Source organism: Tribolium madens, unplaced genomic scaffold (genome assembly GCF_015345945.1).
Source record: "Tribolium madens isolate multiple individuals breed KSU strain unplaced genomic scaffold, Tmad_KSU_1.1 Scaffold_96;HRSCAF=242;Tcas5.2_LG5, whole genome shotgun sequence".
Lineage (NCBI taxonomy): Eukaryota > Metazoa > Arthropoda > Insecta > Coleoptera > Tenebrionidae > Tribolium > Tribolium madens.
The window spans coordinates 1,969,648-1,984,288 of record NW_025401068.1 but is presented as its reverse complement, the minus strand read 5'-3'; the positions used below and the strand labels follow the sequence as shown (position 1 = coordinate 1,984,288).

The 14,641-nt window shown below is 33.0% G+C and overlaps 2 protein-coding genes across 3 annotated transcripts in view; one reads left to right on the top strand and one right to left on the bottom strand.

Moving 5' to 3' along the window:
- The window catches only part of LOC123012483 (protein Wnt-11b-1-like), a 10,498-nt gene extending 4,094 nt beyond the window's left edge, over nt 1–6,404 (top strand). For both annotated transcript variants that reach the window (XM_044410437.1, XM_044410436.1), the window contains exons 3-5: nt 3,349–3,683; nt 3,732–4,000; nt 5,965–6,404. In XM_044410437.1, the coding sequence (XP_044266372.1) occupies nt 3,349–3,683; nt 3,732–4,000; nt 5,965–6,139 (779 nt within the window). In that variant the 3' untranslated portion in view covers nt 6,140–6,404. The remainder of the gene's footprint in view (nt 1–3,348; nt 3,684–3,731; nt 4,001–5,964) is intronic.
- Nucleotides 6,330–14,376, bottom strand: LOC123012453 (UDP-glucose:glycoprotein glucosyltransferase). Its single transcript, XM_044410374.1, has 16 exons — nt 14,210–14,376; nt 13,890–14,110; nt 13,608–13,837; nt 13,373–13,558; nt 13,150–13,322; nt 11,643–13,101; nt 11,406–11,597; nt 9,598–9,844; nt 9,257–9,542; nt 9,001–9,210; nt 8,724–8,948; nt 8,507–8,674; nt 7,310–7,481; nt 6,679–7,254; nt 6,485–6,632; nt 6,330–6,433 (listed from the first exon to the last, which is right to left on the bottom strand). Exons 2-16 carry the CDS (start codon nt 14,107–14,109, stop codon nt 6,405–6,407), a joined length of 4,521 nt encoding a protein of 1,506 aa, XP_044266309.1. The 5' UTR covers nt 14,110; nt 14,210–14,376; the 3' UTR covers nt 6,330–6,404.
- Nucleotides 14,377–14,641: the final 265 nt, after the last annotated feature.

Sequence of the window (14,641 nt, the reverse complement as noted above, 5' to 3'; positions counted from 1 at the left end):
CAAAAAATGTTCAACTTTGTTCTAAGAAGTATTGTCATAACTTTAAAAATAATGGAGTTATGGCTTGGGGCGTTTTTCATAATACAGCCTGTATAAATAAACCATAAATTTACAAAATAAAATTCAAGTTTCTGGATTTACATTTCGCAAATCTTTCTATAGTATTTTGTACATTAATTTTAATATTCCTGTGAATATGAAGCAGTACCAGTCCGGTAAATCTCTTCTCTACAGGGTGCGCCAGAACTCGCGCCCCAGAGAAAATTTTCATGTCAGGTAAGATACCAGGAACATGAAAAAAATGTTTAAAAAAACAAGTTTCATTTACGCCTTTGATCCAATTTCAATTAGGATTTGCAATTTATCATCACTGTTATTCAGAGAAGGTGTTATTCGCATTAAGCACAAATATAAATTGTACCTAAAAAAACTTGTTTTAAGTCTGCAAAACTACATTCCCGGAAACGACGGTGACGCGACGAGACGCTGGTTTGTATATTTTCCAAGAATTTCATAAATTCGCCGTTTTTTATTTAAGAGATAAATAATAATAAACGTGTCTGTTGTCTTCAATTTCACACCTATGCTCGCCGTTAAAAAAAATGAAAAAAAAAAACAATTTTTTTTTCAATATACGTTGTGATTTTTTTTTAATTCAATGTATTTAAAAATAAAAAACTGAAGCCTCTGGTGGCAAGTTTGGATCCGCCATTGGTTTCCTAAAAGCACAAAAAATTGATCTAGCATTGTAAAAATGTCCAGTTTAAAAAGGTGTTTTCCTAGAGTAAATTGATTGAATTATTAAAAAAAAATCAAAATGCAGAATGTTGCATCTAGATTTTTTTAACTTTTAAACTGTGTCAGGGTGGTTTTGAAATAACAAACAAAATTTTACAGAGTTTTAGTTCATACTATACAGGATGTTCGGTCCAAGTCGCCCCGGCTGATAACACCTAAACTTACTTCTTTTTTTCAAAAAGTATATATTTAAGTACTAATATTCATTCTTGGCTTTCTTAATAAATGTATCAAATTTTTTTTGGCGGTGTTGCCGGAAATGCTACCAAATTTAGTTTTTCAAATGGAACACCTATGTTTTTTTTCCTTCAAACAATAATAAGTGACATGAAAAATACTGGAAACCACTATTTATTACATTTTGCGTAACACAATGCAATCAAAAAACATCTTAAATCTTAGAATTTTATAAGGAAATTGGTCACCTAGCTTGGTTTTTAATTTTAAAGGAAAGGTGTGAATAAAAAAAAATGCTTGGATACAGTTTTATTTTTGGTTTAACAAATATAATTTGTCAGTTGATGAGCGAGTTCTCTTATGGAAACTCTTCAATTTTCTTCGACTGATAACAGAACACTCAGATTTCTATCTTCTTGTTCTTCAACCACAGGTTTTTTAGTTTTAAGAAGCGAACCTATTTGTGTCAGTTGTTTTTCAATTCGACTAAATTTCCAACAATATGGATGAACTCTATTTGAGTATTTTTCTCTATACTGTCTTTCAACTTCCGCTCTATTTTTATTGCACTTAAAAACACTTCAAGCTTATCTACCAATTCGTCGTAATTAATATCATCCATTATTAAAGATCTCAATAAGATTTTTTGACAAATTAGGCTTTGTCAAACTAACAATTAAACGGTATCCAAGCATATTGCTTTTTGCATGAACACCTTAACAAGTATAATCCGCCTACGTTGCAAAATTTGCAATAAAATTCAAAAATTTAAATTGTTTTCTGTGTGCATTATGTAAAAGTAAAATGTAATAAATAGTGGTTTACCGTATTTTTCATAAAAATTATTATTGTTTCGAGCAAAAAAAAACATAGGTGTTCCATTTGAAAAACTAAATTTGGTAGCATTTCCGGCTTCACCGGACGTGCCAAAAAATTTGATGCATTTACTAAGAAAACGAGGAATGAATAGTATTATTTGAAAAACTAGTTTTTGAAAAAAAAAAAGTAAGTTTAGGTGTTATCGGCCGGGGCGACTTGGACCGAACACCCTGTATACCAAAAAAAAGTCTTAAAAATCTTTTTTTTAATTACTTTGGAAGTTAACAGAAAGTTATTATTCTTTCTCAGTTTTAGTGCGAGTTACGAAAAAGTTTATGTCGTTATGTAGTGAATATCACCAAGCAATATTCGGATCATAAATCACAGTTCTTAAATATGCCATCTCAAAGAATACAGGGTTCACCAGAACTCGCGCCCCAAACTTTCAAGTAAGACAACATGAACACGGAAAAAATTCTATTTGTCAAAAAATTTTGACATTTATTTTTTAACATTTGACTTTTTTTTTGTCTATTTAATGACACTGATGATATTGTATATGTTTTTTTTTATAATTATTTAGTAAAAGAAATTTTACCAATAAAAGCCACAAATAACATTAAACAGAGTTACAATTTAGGATAGAGTTTCCTTGTATCCTCTTCTAATAGCTTCTAGCAAAAAAAACTTGGAAAATTATTTTTCCAACAGAAATAAATAGAGTCAAAGTGCAAACTTTAAACCCTCATAACTTCTAAATTTTTATAGCTAGAATTTTTTTAACATTTTTTTGATGTTCCTGGTATCTTACTTTACATGGCATTTTTCTCTGGGGCGCGAGTTCTGGCGCACCCTGTATATCATCCATTTTCAAAAACTGATGCAAGATTTCCAAATTTGAAGTTTTGAATAGTACTGACAGTGACTGTCATGTACAGCTGTCAAAGTCAGGTTACCGAAAGATAGAGTAATCAGACGTACCATTTAAAAAATAAATTCAGTATTGCCAACAGACTAAGTCATTCGGGATCACTTTGTATTTTGATTTTTGCATGTCTTTCACCGTTTTTTCCGAACACTTGTCTTATATACTATACTTTCTAAATTTTTGTAGACTTACAAAATTTTTATTAAAAAAATACAAAGTTGGTAAAATTTACTAAATGTTACATTAAATAAGATTTAAAAAGTTTTTATGTTTTTAAATAAATAAAAGCAAGTGTCAAAACACGAATACAGTTCGATCAAAGCAACCCACTTGACTAAAAATCCGAATTTCTTCCACAAAACTGTCTTTTGCATCCAGTAATGTTCAAATCCGGTCACGTTTGTTCCCACTTTGCAAAGCATCCCTTCCTAATAAGGATGCAGTTCATTCCACTACCCCTGAAAGATTCACCATCCAATCACCACGATTTTCTGGTCTGATGATGGCGAATTCAGTCTGTTTGTTTCGATTTTCCCGGACTCGTGTTTGGAATTTACAATAAATAAATCAGTTGCACAGTAAAAAATTACGCTTTGCGTGGGTGATTTTTATTTTGAATATTCTAGCCACAAGAGAACAAGCTTACGTGTATGCCATAAGCTCAGCAGCATTAACATACACGATGGCACGTGCCTGTGCCAGCGGCACCCTTTACCACTGCACGTGTGCCGGTAAACCTGATGAACCCCCAAACAGTAATTTCCAATGGGGCGGCTGCGGCGACAACATACACTGGGGGGTGTATTTTGCGAAAAGATTTATCGATAATGTGGAGAAAAACAACGTCGATAAGAGCAGGAAACGAAGAAAGGGGTACGAGTATGAGGAAGAAAGGAAGAGTAAGCTGGTGAGGGAAGAAGTCGCAGCAGTCAACTTGCATAATAATCGCGTCGGAAGACGAGTAATGATCTAATTTTTATTTTTTAGATTTCTTTAGTTGAAATTTTAGATTATAAGAGAAAGTATACAAACGCAATGTAAATGTCATGGTGTTTCCGGTTCTTGTAATATTAAAACGTGTTGGAAGGGTTTATCACCGATGCTTGATATAGGACGAAAGTTGTTGAAACAATATACAAATGCTAAAGAAGTGTCTCGATTTTATGTTGAAGGCAATTTGGGAAAAACACGAATTTCTGATCACCTATTATATCTTACGAAATCGCCGGATTATTGCACTAGAGATGTTAAGCTGGGAAGTTTTGGCACCGTAGGAAGGTAAGACCGCTTATACTGGGTGATTTTAAGTCAAAATAACTAAATTTGCCTTTTCCGAATGTTTATTGTTTCTGAGAAAAAATGTTAAAAAAATACAATATCAACGAAGTTTCAACCCTTTGAGTACTTTATCCCAAAGTTTACATTGTAATCGGTAACATTTGAGGTAATGAAATTGGGTGATATCTTCAACAACCAAAATTATTGATATAAATTTTTACCGTTTTATGATTTTTTTTTAGATGAGGACACTTTTTTGTGTCCTATTTTTGCTAATTTTAACCCATTTTATTAAAACAATGTAATAAATTTTTAAGATCTAACCTCAGAGATCATATTTATTTGTAGTTTGAAATGGTGAAGTTTAAGGCTGCGCCCCAAATTTAAATTTATTCAACGAGCAAAACACTTTGTGTCTCAAAAACTAAGAACATTCGGATAAGACAAATTGAGTTATCACCTGTTAAAATAGGTATTTGCACATATTTTAAGATCACCTGTATTTTGACCTTAAATTTTTTTTCTACGAGCTTGACACAAAATAAGTTTTCCACTGTAATTTCCAAAAGGAGAGTGGCCCAGGGAGGTAAAAATTTTCCTCCCTCATCTGTCAAAATTACATTAGAAATACAGTAAGCGGCAAAATTATGGTATAATTTTATTTATTAAAACTGAAAATGTTTTATTAATTTTTTATTTAAAAAATACAAAACTCTCAACTTGATTTAAAATTGTATGTTTGTTTTTTGTGGATATTATTTAATTTTTTTGTGATTTTTTTCGAAAACATTATGTAATATTTAATATTTTGGTGTTGTAATTTCGACCATTAAAAGACTTATCGAACTGGCTAAAGGGTTTCCATTTTTTTTTAAATGATGTTGATGAGGTTATTACTCAAAAACCAAAAAGTGTAAAATTCCAAATCAAGTTGAAATTGACCTGTTTTGTTTGCCAAAAAAAAATATTTTCAGTTTTAATAAGATTATTCCATAATTTTTCCGCACACTGTACCCAGTGGGGCATCCGTTACGCACTGAAAAGAAATCACCACTTCTAATTAAATAAAATTGTTGAAATTTTTCATACTGACTTAGGCATTGATAAGGTACATTTCTTACTTTTTTGGTAATTTTTCATTCACAAACAAAGCCAAAAAAAAAACGTAATTTTCTCCCAAAAAATTTTATTCTAATTTTTATACTGACCTACGTAGATTCACTTCCTACAATTGTTTACAAAATCAGAAAAAAAAATACCAATTAGATTTTGAATTAAACGCAATTTTCCATTTTAACTTTGAAAATCATTTTTATTTGCTAATTGTGCCATCGTAAATTTAAGTGACAATGGGGAACTGTAATTCAACAATAAGAGACTTCAAAGTGGTCGGCTACCAGTAAATGATTCTTTTGTTGACAAAATATACCATTTAGTCATAAATCACGGGTCTGGTTTGTGTTTAAATAAAAAAACGATTATTTAGCTAAAAAAAAATTGTTTGGCAAAATTTGTAATTGTGATATCAGTTTGATGCGCTAGCAGACATAAAGTATTCATAAAACACACAAAACTGTTACGGCTTCACTTATTATCAAAAAATTAGAAAAATTCTCAAATATACCCTATCAACAATTAGTTAGGTATATGAAATATCGCCAGTTTTAATTAATTAGAAGTCGCGATTTATCAAGTGCGCGTAACTGATGCCCCACCCGGTATATATGTGTAATCTCTTAGGGAGGTAAAAATTTTAATTTTACCTCCCTCAAAGAAACGGAAAAACATGCTGCTGTTTGTAATGGCAAAACTGGGTTATCAAGAAAAAAAAATTTTCTGACTGAATAAAAAAAAAATAAAAAATATATGTACTACACTGGAGGAAAGTGTCTTTTTCTCCCTCCCAATTACACTGATTAAATAAAGACTAAACATTAAATCTCTGATTTTATTTATTCTTTCAGAAAATGCAATGTTACCACAAATGAAACAAACAGTTGTCGTCAATTATGTTGTGGAAGAGGTTACAGAACCCTAGTGGAAGAAAAACTGGAAAGATGTCACTGCAAATACTACAACTGTTGTTACGTCAAATGTAAAATTTGTAGAACCAAAACACAAATTTACGAATGTGGTTGAACACCAAATACTTCGAGTACGAAACAATAAAAAAAACTTCAGCCGTACTTTACAAATAATGAAATCAATAATGTATAACCGTGCAATAATTACATCATTAGGTGACATACCCTTAGCGTTCTACGTGTAAACCATTATAATTAGACCTTAATTACGTAGAAACTGTGAGTACTGTAAAACAATCAACGAATTTACTTTTTAATATTTATTTTAAAAAATTTATGTACATACTTAACATACCTAATAAAATTAATTTACAAAGTAATCATAACTCAGTATGCCTATCAGTCGTATCTGAAAAAAAAGACACTTATTACACTCAATTTCACTAAGAAGCTCTCTCACCTGGTATATGGTTTTCAGGGTCAGGATCCAAAACCCCCGAATCAATTTTCTTCTGCAGTTGTCTAATTTCCTCATCATAACCTTTCCACTCTGGTAAAATCCTCATAGCAGCCGTCAACTTCGCTTCCTTAGTCATAGGATTATTGCACTACAAACCCCATTAAAAAAACACAAATCACATAAAACCCACATACCAAATCGATAGTTTTCGCTCTAGCTTTCGACTCATCATCACACCACGTTTCACACCACAACCATTCCTGAGGCAAGGATTTAATCCCAACTTGGTGTATCATATTATTCGGCAAGTCTTGATCCAAATTGGATAAACTGTTCGGATCTTGACTCAGAGCTTGGTATTGGCCTCTGAGTCGATCCCCAGCTGCGATTCTCCTAAACCGTTTCAAATCCACAACATAGAGAGCCGAAATATGATATTTACGGCCCTGTAAATGGTTCCTCCAATAACCGTGTTTCCAAAACCGAAAACCGTCCATTTCTTTCCGCGAATCACAAAACGGAGTATAACCATAAGGAGCTCCACCTAGGTCTAATTCTTGCAGTTCTTTCAAATCTGCTCGAACCACTTGATCAGCATCGACGAAAATTATTTTTTTCACATCTAGAGGGAAAAGTACGTCTAAAAAGAGGATTTTGTAACCCCAGATGATTCGTTGTTTCTCAGTTTGTTGGTGGAGCCATCTGGGCCATTTATACTGAACTAATTCGTACTCAAAACCGTATTCCTTAGCCATATATGGAAGGAAATCCTACAATACATTATAAAGACGATACACCAAACTGAAGATTTTATTTAGTACAAACCTTGATTTGTGGAGAGAGATAATTTTTCAAAAACCAGAATTTTACAGGTGTCTTGGTGTGTTTCACGACTGACAACATCATAATTCGTAAAAATCGCTCGTAAAGGTGACCAGAAGCAACAGAAAATATGTTGAGTTTGTCGTCAGGTTCTTCTTCGTTCTTCGAGAAGGAACTAAAAAAACTCATCAGACTTGAAATTGGAAAACAAAACATAACAAAACCAAAGCTTTGAAACTATCATTACGCATTACACACAGCCATTTCTTTTACAAAACAAAACACAAACGTGTAACTAAGATTTTAACATTTTCAAAAAGAATTATCAAAGAAGAATCTATACTTTCTAAATACTTCTTTATCTGCATTACAATTAAAAAAAGGTGAAGAAACTGATTTAGCATAGATGAGAAAAAACAATCAATTCTTTTATATTCGAAGTTGATCGTTGAAATTAGCGAATTTCTGAATATTATACAGGTGCGCCAGAACTCGCGCCGCAGAGAAAATTTTCAAGTAAGGTAAGATACATGAAAAAAATGTTTAAAAAATTCTATCTGTCGAAAAATTTTGACATTTATTTTTTGACATTTGACATTTTTTTATATCTATTTAATGATACTGATGATCTTGTATATGTTTTTTTACAATTACTTAGTAAGGGGACAAAATTTTTGCCAATAAAAGCCACAAATAACATTGAACAGAGTTACAATTTAGGATACAGCTTCCTTGTTTCCTCTTTTAATAGCCTATAGCAAAAAACTTGGAAAATTATTTTTTCAACGGAAATAAATAGAGTCAAAGTGCAAACTTTAAACCCTCATAACTTCGAAATTTTTATAGATATTTTTTTTTAACATTTTTTCCATGTTCCTGGTATCTTACCTTATATGGCATTTTTCTCTGGAGCGCGAGTTCTGGCGCACCTGTATAAACATGTTTAGAAAGCTGAATTTTTAATGAACAAATAATTTGAACGAAATGTTTTTTTAATTAAGTGGGAAAATGGGAAACAAAAAAGATTCATGCAATTTGAACGCCCTTGAGAATGAATCAAATTTCACACAAAATCAATACAAAACACAATCGAAGAAAATCTTTAATTACCTTGTAACAGTTCTGATCGCATGCGAATATAGACTACCATGCAAATACACATTTTAATGAAGTAAAGAAACAAGAATGAACAAATCCTACCTCGTAATAGAATTCCAAATACCCGAGTTTGGTTCATCTTCAGACAACAAATCCATGTTAAACTTATCAGGCTTTTTCTGAACTCGTAATTTAACTATATGAGATCTCAGAGTGCTTATAAGTACTTTAATATCGGAAGAATTTGCAGGAGTATCACTTCCGTCATGACTAAAAATTTTTTGTTTTAATTGTGTCTAAAAAACGAGATAAGACCTACCTGACAATATCATAAATTTCGGCACTCCTGCCTTGCCTCAGCCTCAAAATCCAAGCACCAGGATTGGCTTTCACTTGAAAATATCCCAAATTTGCCATGACAATTGTATCAACAATGACAGGTTGACGTTCCGTTCCTAGAGTTATTTGAAGACCTCTTGGAGGACTTCCTGTGGTCGCTTCAAAACAGTGACCCTCAAGTAAAAGATACTCCAACTCATATTCGCTAGACGAGAAAATTTTAAAACCAATAAAATTATTACAAATGTGAAAAATACCTATGAACGTTGTTATCAACATCCTCAAGTCTGATATTATCAAGGTCATAAACCGACCTCACAACTTCCACCAACCAATTTTCAGGCACGTGGTAATTCTGAGTAAGAAGTGGCGAAGTTGGCATGTTATTAAACCGGGCGATAGGACCAGCTGTTTGTTTGCCATCGTCCGTAAATTGGATTTCCGGTTCCAAAACAAATCGATAAAAACTAAAAATCGGTGTTAGAGAAAAATAAAAATTTATCAAATTGAAACCTTTTAACTGGCATGTCACTATTTTTCTCAACACTATTTAAAAATACGCGAATATTAACATTGAGCACCTCTTGGAGTACTTGCAAAATGGGGCCTACTTTTTGGGCTCCGCGTGAAACAGGGTCTACCACAGCGACGATATCAAAAGCGACTTTATCGGGATGTGTCGCTGGAATTTTTAATACAGAATGTTCGTCACCACTGAACTGAATTTCAAATCGGGTACGAGACTGAGGCCTTGATACTAACAACGAAATGACTTTAAGTAGCGAATTGCTTGAAAGTTCTACAAAAAAAAATATATTTGCAAAACGAGCGTAACGAATGAGTGAGTGAATTACCTTCTTCCTCATCCGATGATTTGTCAATCGCTTTCTGTATTTTTTCCAAATAACTAGCAAAACTAAACCGTTCCAACAACCCAAAATCCTCAATTGTGAAACTTTCATCGACTTCGAGAGGCCCCAAAAGCCGTCCATTGGCAACTATAGCTCTTTCGCCCCCATTTAAATTCAAAACGCGTCTACTGTAAACCCTCAACATTTTCAAATTGAGCTCGTGGTTGTTTACTTTACCCGAAAATTCGGACTGAAAATTTTAATTTAGTACAGGCTGTTATGGCTAAACCCCACATTAGAAGTATTGAGAGTTCTAATAATGATATTTATTTAAAATTTTGTTTATAGCAATAATCGGTCAGATCCTGCTCAATAAAAATATTTTGAAGATGAACTTCTTTATTTTAAATAGAAAGCTATGTTTGAGTGAGTAAGTGATTATGAGAGGGTTTTTATTAGCCTTTCCCATACCTAAGTTTAACCGTTTTCAAAATATTTAGACTTTTTTGGATTTGCACCTTTCTATTCAAAAATCGATAACTCTACTATTTTTCATTATTTTGAAATCGTATTAGGTATATGAAAGAGAAAGGTTACATCTTTCTTTTGGTGAATTCATAATTGCAAAAAAATAATAAACAAACCCCCAAAATTTAAGGTTACGTGGGGGAAACTTCAAATATATAAATAACTCAACTTTTCTAAATAAAACGCCCCAATTTTTTTCCACTAAATGGAGGAGAATTTAATTCTGCTTCGATATGTATTGCCATCCCCTATACCTATGTTTAATAGTTTTTAAGGTATAGTAACTTTTTTGATGTTGTGAGAAATTCATTAGCCAAAGTTACTTTAGCAATGAAATAAGAAAAAAAATACAAAATCAAAGTTATTTAAATTAAGATTAAATAATAGTTATTTATTGTAAGAGTGTGTTAGGTACCGTTTTATCCACGCAAGAATGGTTAATTTTCTTAACTGGATAAAACGAGACTAACACACGACTGCAATATAACGTTTTATCCACAATCACAGGCCCAAATTATCCCAAGCTTAATTAAAAATTAAACTGACATTTAAACGTCACGCCAAATGTGCTTTCGGTTAAACGTAGTAAGCTGTTACACGGTGCACTGGGTACTAACAGTGGAATAAAGTTACTTTATTCCACTAGTGGATAAAGTTGTACTTTATACGCATCTAAAGTGTGGAATAAAGTCTCTTTATAGTGATTGTGGATAAATTTAATTTGTATTTACGAAAAGGATAACACAATTGTGAAAAAAATGGCTTTTTTTAGTGAGAAATATTTCCATGACAAACTATGGATAGGAATGCGGATTTCTTCCATTGTAAAAAAAGCATGATAATTTGGAAATCATTAAACTTTGAAATAGAGAATGTTCACATAAATCGATACAGAATTAAATTATCTTTCATTCATTCATTCCTTTTCTTAATTATTTTTCCAAGTTATGAACACCAAAGACATGATCTAACCTTTCTTTTTTATATGTTCAAATACGATTTTGAAATTATAAAAAATGGTAAAGTTATCGATTTTTGAATAAGAAGGTGCAAATTCAAAAAATGTCAAAAAAGTCTAAACATTTCAAAAACACAATAAAAAACACAGCTTTCTATTTAAAATAACGAAATTGATACCCACTTTCGGTGTAACCCAAAGTGCCGCCATCTTGAAAATATTTTCATTGAGCAGAACCTAACCGATTATGATTCTAAACAAAATTTTAGATAAATATCATCCAAATACTTTTAATGTTGGGTTTAGCCGGAATATAAAAACAAACCGGAAATTGAATTCGACCTCCACGTTCTAACTCTTCAGCTGCCCTATCTTCTCTTAGGAGTGATAAAACATAATCGATTGCTTTCTCTGGTGGTAATTCGCTTAGTGCGGTCAAAACAAGTTTAGAAATCATGTTTTTCATAGAACTGTCAACGTTTGGAATAAAAGTGACTCGAACATGATTTTCCGATTTCTGAAAAAATATTGTTATTTAAGAGCTAGTTTCACCGAAACTCACCGCATGTTCCAGTGCTGCCAACAACAACTGTCGCGACTCTAAATATTTCAAATCCCCAACAATCCAATAAGTCATCGTGTGTTCCTGTTTCCCCTTTTTCGGCGAATAGAAATACTTGAAATTATCAATGGCAGTAGCCGTCATGTCTCTCGGTGATAATTTCGCCAATTCATCAACATTCATGCTAGTGGTAGCCGTTCCAGTCATATCCAAATACAAAGATTGGTCCTTGTTGAGAATTCGTTCATTTAGACGAGGCATAACATTAGGTTGAGTCATTAAATATTCAACAACGTCGTCACTGTCCGATAATTTCCCCCGATATACAGCTTTCTGTAAAAGAGAGGTTTGCGACATGACTTCCTGAAGGACGGCTTCTTCGAATTCATCGATGTTTAAACTGCTACTAGGGAGAGGTATTCCATTGAGGAGGGCTTGAGGGAGGACTCTTTGACCGGTTCTTTGGATAAAATCGATGGATAATTGGCGACCGAAATCGTAGTCGGAATCTTCACCAAGAATATCGAGGTAATCATCGCCGAATTGTTTTTTCAGCTCTTTTTTAACATCATCAACTTTTACTTCTTCAGAAGCTGAGCCCAATACCGTTTTTATGAAACTTAACGCCGCTAATGGATTCTTCTTCTGCGACACATAATTAAATGCACACTGCATGGCAACTCCCGCATCCTCAAGTCCCGTCAACTCCGTCGAAGCATCAACTGCAAAGACAATTCCGACACGTAACGGCGCCGTATGAACCACAAACGACTCTAACAGTTTAACTAAATCTCTCGATTTCGGTTCAGTCGGATCAATAATCAAAATCAAATTAAACAAATTCTTTCTAACTTGCCGAATCATCCCCGGGAATGTTGGCCTCAACAAATCCATAACACTCGACGACCATCTATTATATTTCGCTTCAGTTTCAATATCGTTAATCCAATTAACAGCACTGTCTCTTATATCAATCGCAAATTCTTGACCTGTGCTGCCATCACTAAAATCGAGCGCTAGTAGCGACGCCAGTCGTTTGTTTCCAACACCGATTTTTTGTAGTCCTTCCATGGTTCGTAATTCTTGTCGTAAAACATCAAGAATGCCGTAAATATCCACTAGATCAACGTCGTAAAACATTCCGTTAATAAACAGGGCAGTATCGGAAGGTTGCAAATTTAAAGTTGAAGCAAAAATGTCCGAATTCAGTTTCATTTCTTTTTTTAATTCGGAATTTACGACGGTTTTTACTAAACCTTTGGCTTGCATGGGGAAATTTTGAGCGATGTTTGTGAAAACTTTCAATGCTTCGTCTTTGGGGGCACTCATTATACGTTCAGCAGCTTGGAGGCTTAGTTCCTGAAATTGCCACACTTTCAATGGCGCCATCTCATTGGACGACTCCTCAAGATGCTGGCGAAATTTGTCGAAATCTTTTTTATGGTCAGGAAATAAAGTCCTGAAATTAACAATGTTATTTTTTAGCTATAACACAAACAATAATTACTTCAGTTTTTTAAAATCAAATCCTTCAATTTCAATTTCTTCCTCTTCTTGTGAAGAATCTTCAGAAGAAGGATCATCGTGAAGCTCTGCATCATCCTGCACTTTATATTCAGTTGATTTCATCTGTAATTCAACTCCAAAACCTGATAATCGCAATTTCTTATCAGTTGGTTTCTAAAACACCCAATAATTACTTTAATTTTCTAATTTTTTTCAACTAAAACCTGGACGTAATGTCTGACAATATAATCAATTTTTCCTTCTTCAGCCTCCTGTTTTAAAACATTGTGAAAGTCGGCAAACTCTTTTGTCCCAAGTTCGCCATACAAAATAGCAACTTTTGAACGATTTTCAGACCCTGGATAATGCGTATCTACATTAAAAATATCAACTTTTTCTCGGTCATTAAACTAAAAACAGAATTCAAATTTGTTTTCATGCGACAATAAAAATACGAACATTTTCAATTAATGACCGGACTTTACTAGAATCACATGTGATTGTTCCCCCAATGTCTACAGCAGCAACACAGCTTGGCAATTCCCGTTCTGTGGCAATTTGTCGAAACATTTGTACTTTGGGCGAATAAATGTGTAAAGAAAGCCCCAATTTTAATACTGACAGTTCTGACGTGGTAATTAATTTAGCTGCATGGTCCATCATTATGTTATACCTTTCTCTATCATTTTCTATAAGAAATCAATGTAAAGTTTGATTAGAACTGTTCAAAATTGATGCTACCTAAAGTGGCTAATGGAGGGTTTAGGCTAGAAATGGAATTGACAAAACTCCAGAAAAAGTCACTGCTTTCATCCCTCAAATATTCCACTACTTCTAATACTAAAGGAGTTGTTTCCCATTTGGCTTCTAATAGTGTTGTCACAGACTTTGATTTTTTAACCTTGCAATTTCCGAACATAAATAGTTGTAAAACCAGGAAGACTACCACTCGCCACCGCATCCTAAAAGTCGATATTTAAGTATGTTCATTCACATGAAAACATGTTTTATTTAATTAATAATTCAAGTGTCGGTGTTATTATAACCTAACTTTTTGCTACCTTGATAATTGGATTCCTAGGATTTACTATCACACAATAATTAATTGGCAGTCACTTCAGCTTACAACTTGGATAAAAATACAACCAATTTTAAGTAACTCATCTGTAAAAGTTCGTATTTTAATTAAAAAAAATTGAACCGTAACCACCACTTGTCAAACACGCAAAATCACTGTCACAAGTACGTCAAAAACCAACCAATCAGAAACAGCCAACGCTGTTTTGGGACGATATGCGTAGTTGGCAAAATTTTGAATTCGAAAAAAATTATAATAATGAGAATGCACACTCCCCCACATTTTGAAGCGACTTTGGCAAATGTTATGTAACGTAAAAATGCGTTTTATCGCATTCTGGCTCATATTTATACAAAAATTAACATTTAAATTTTTATCATTTCATAAAATGTTAATTGAGGAAATAAATACTCAA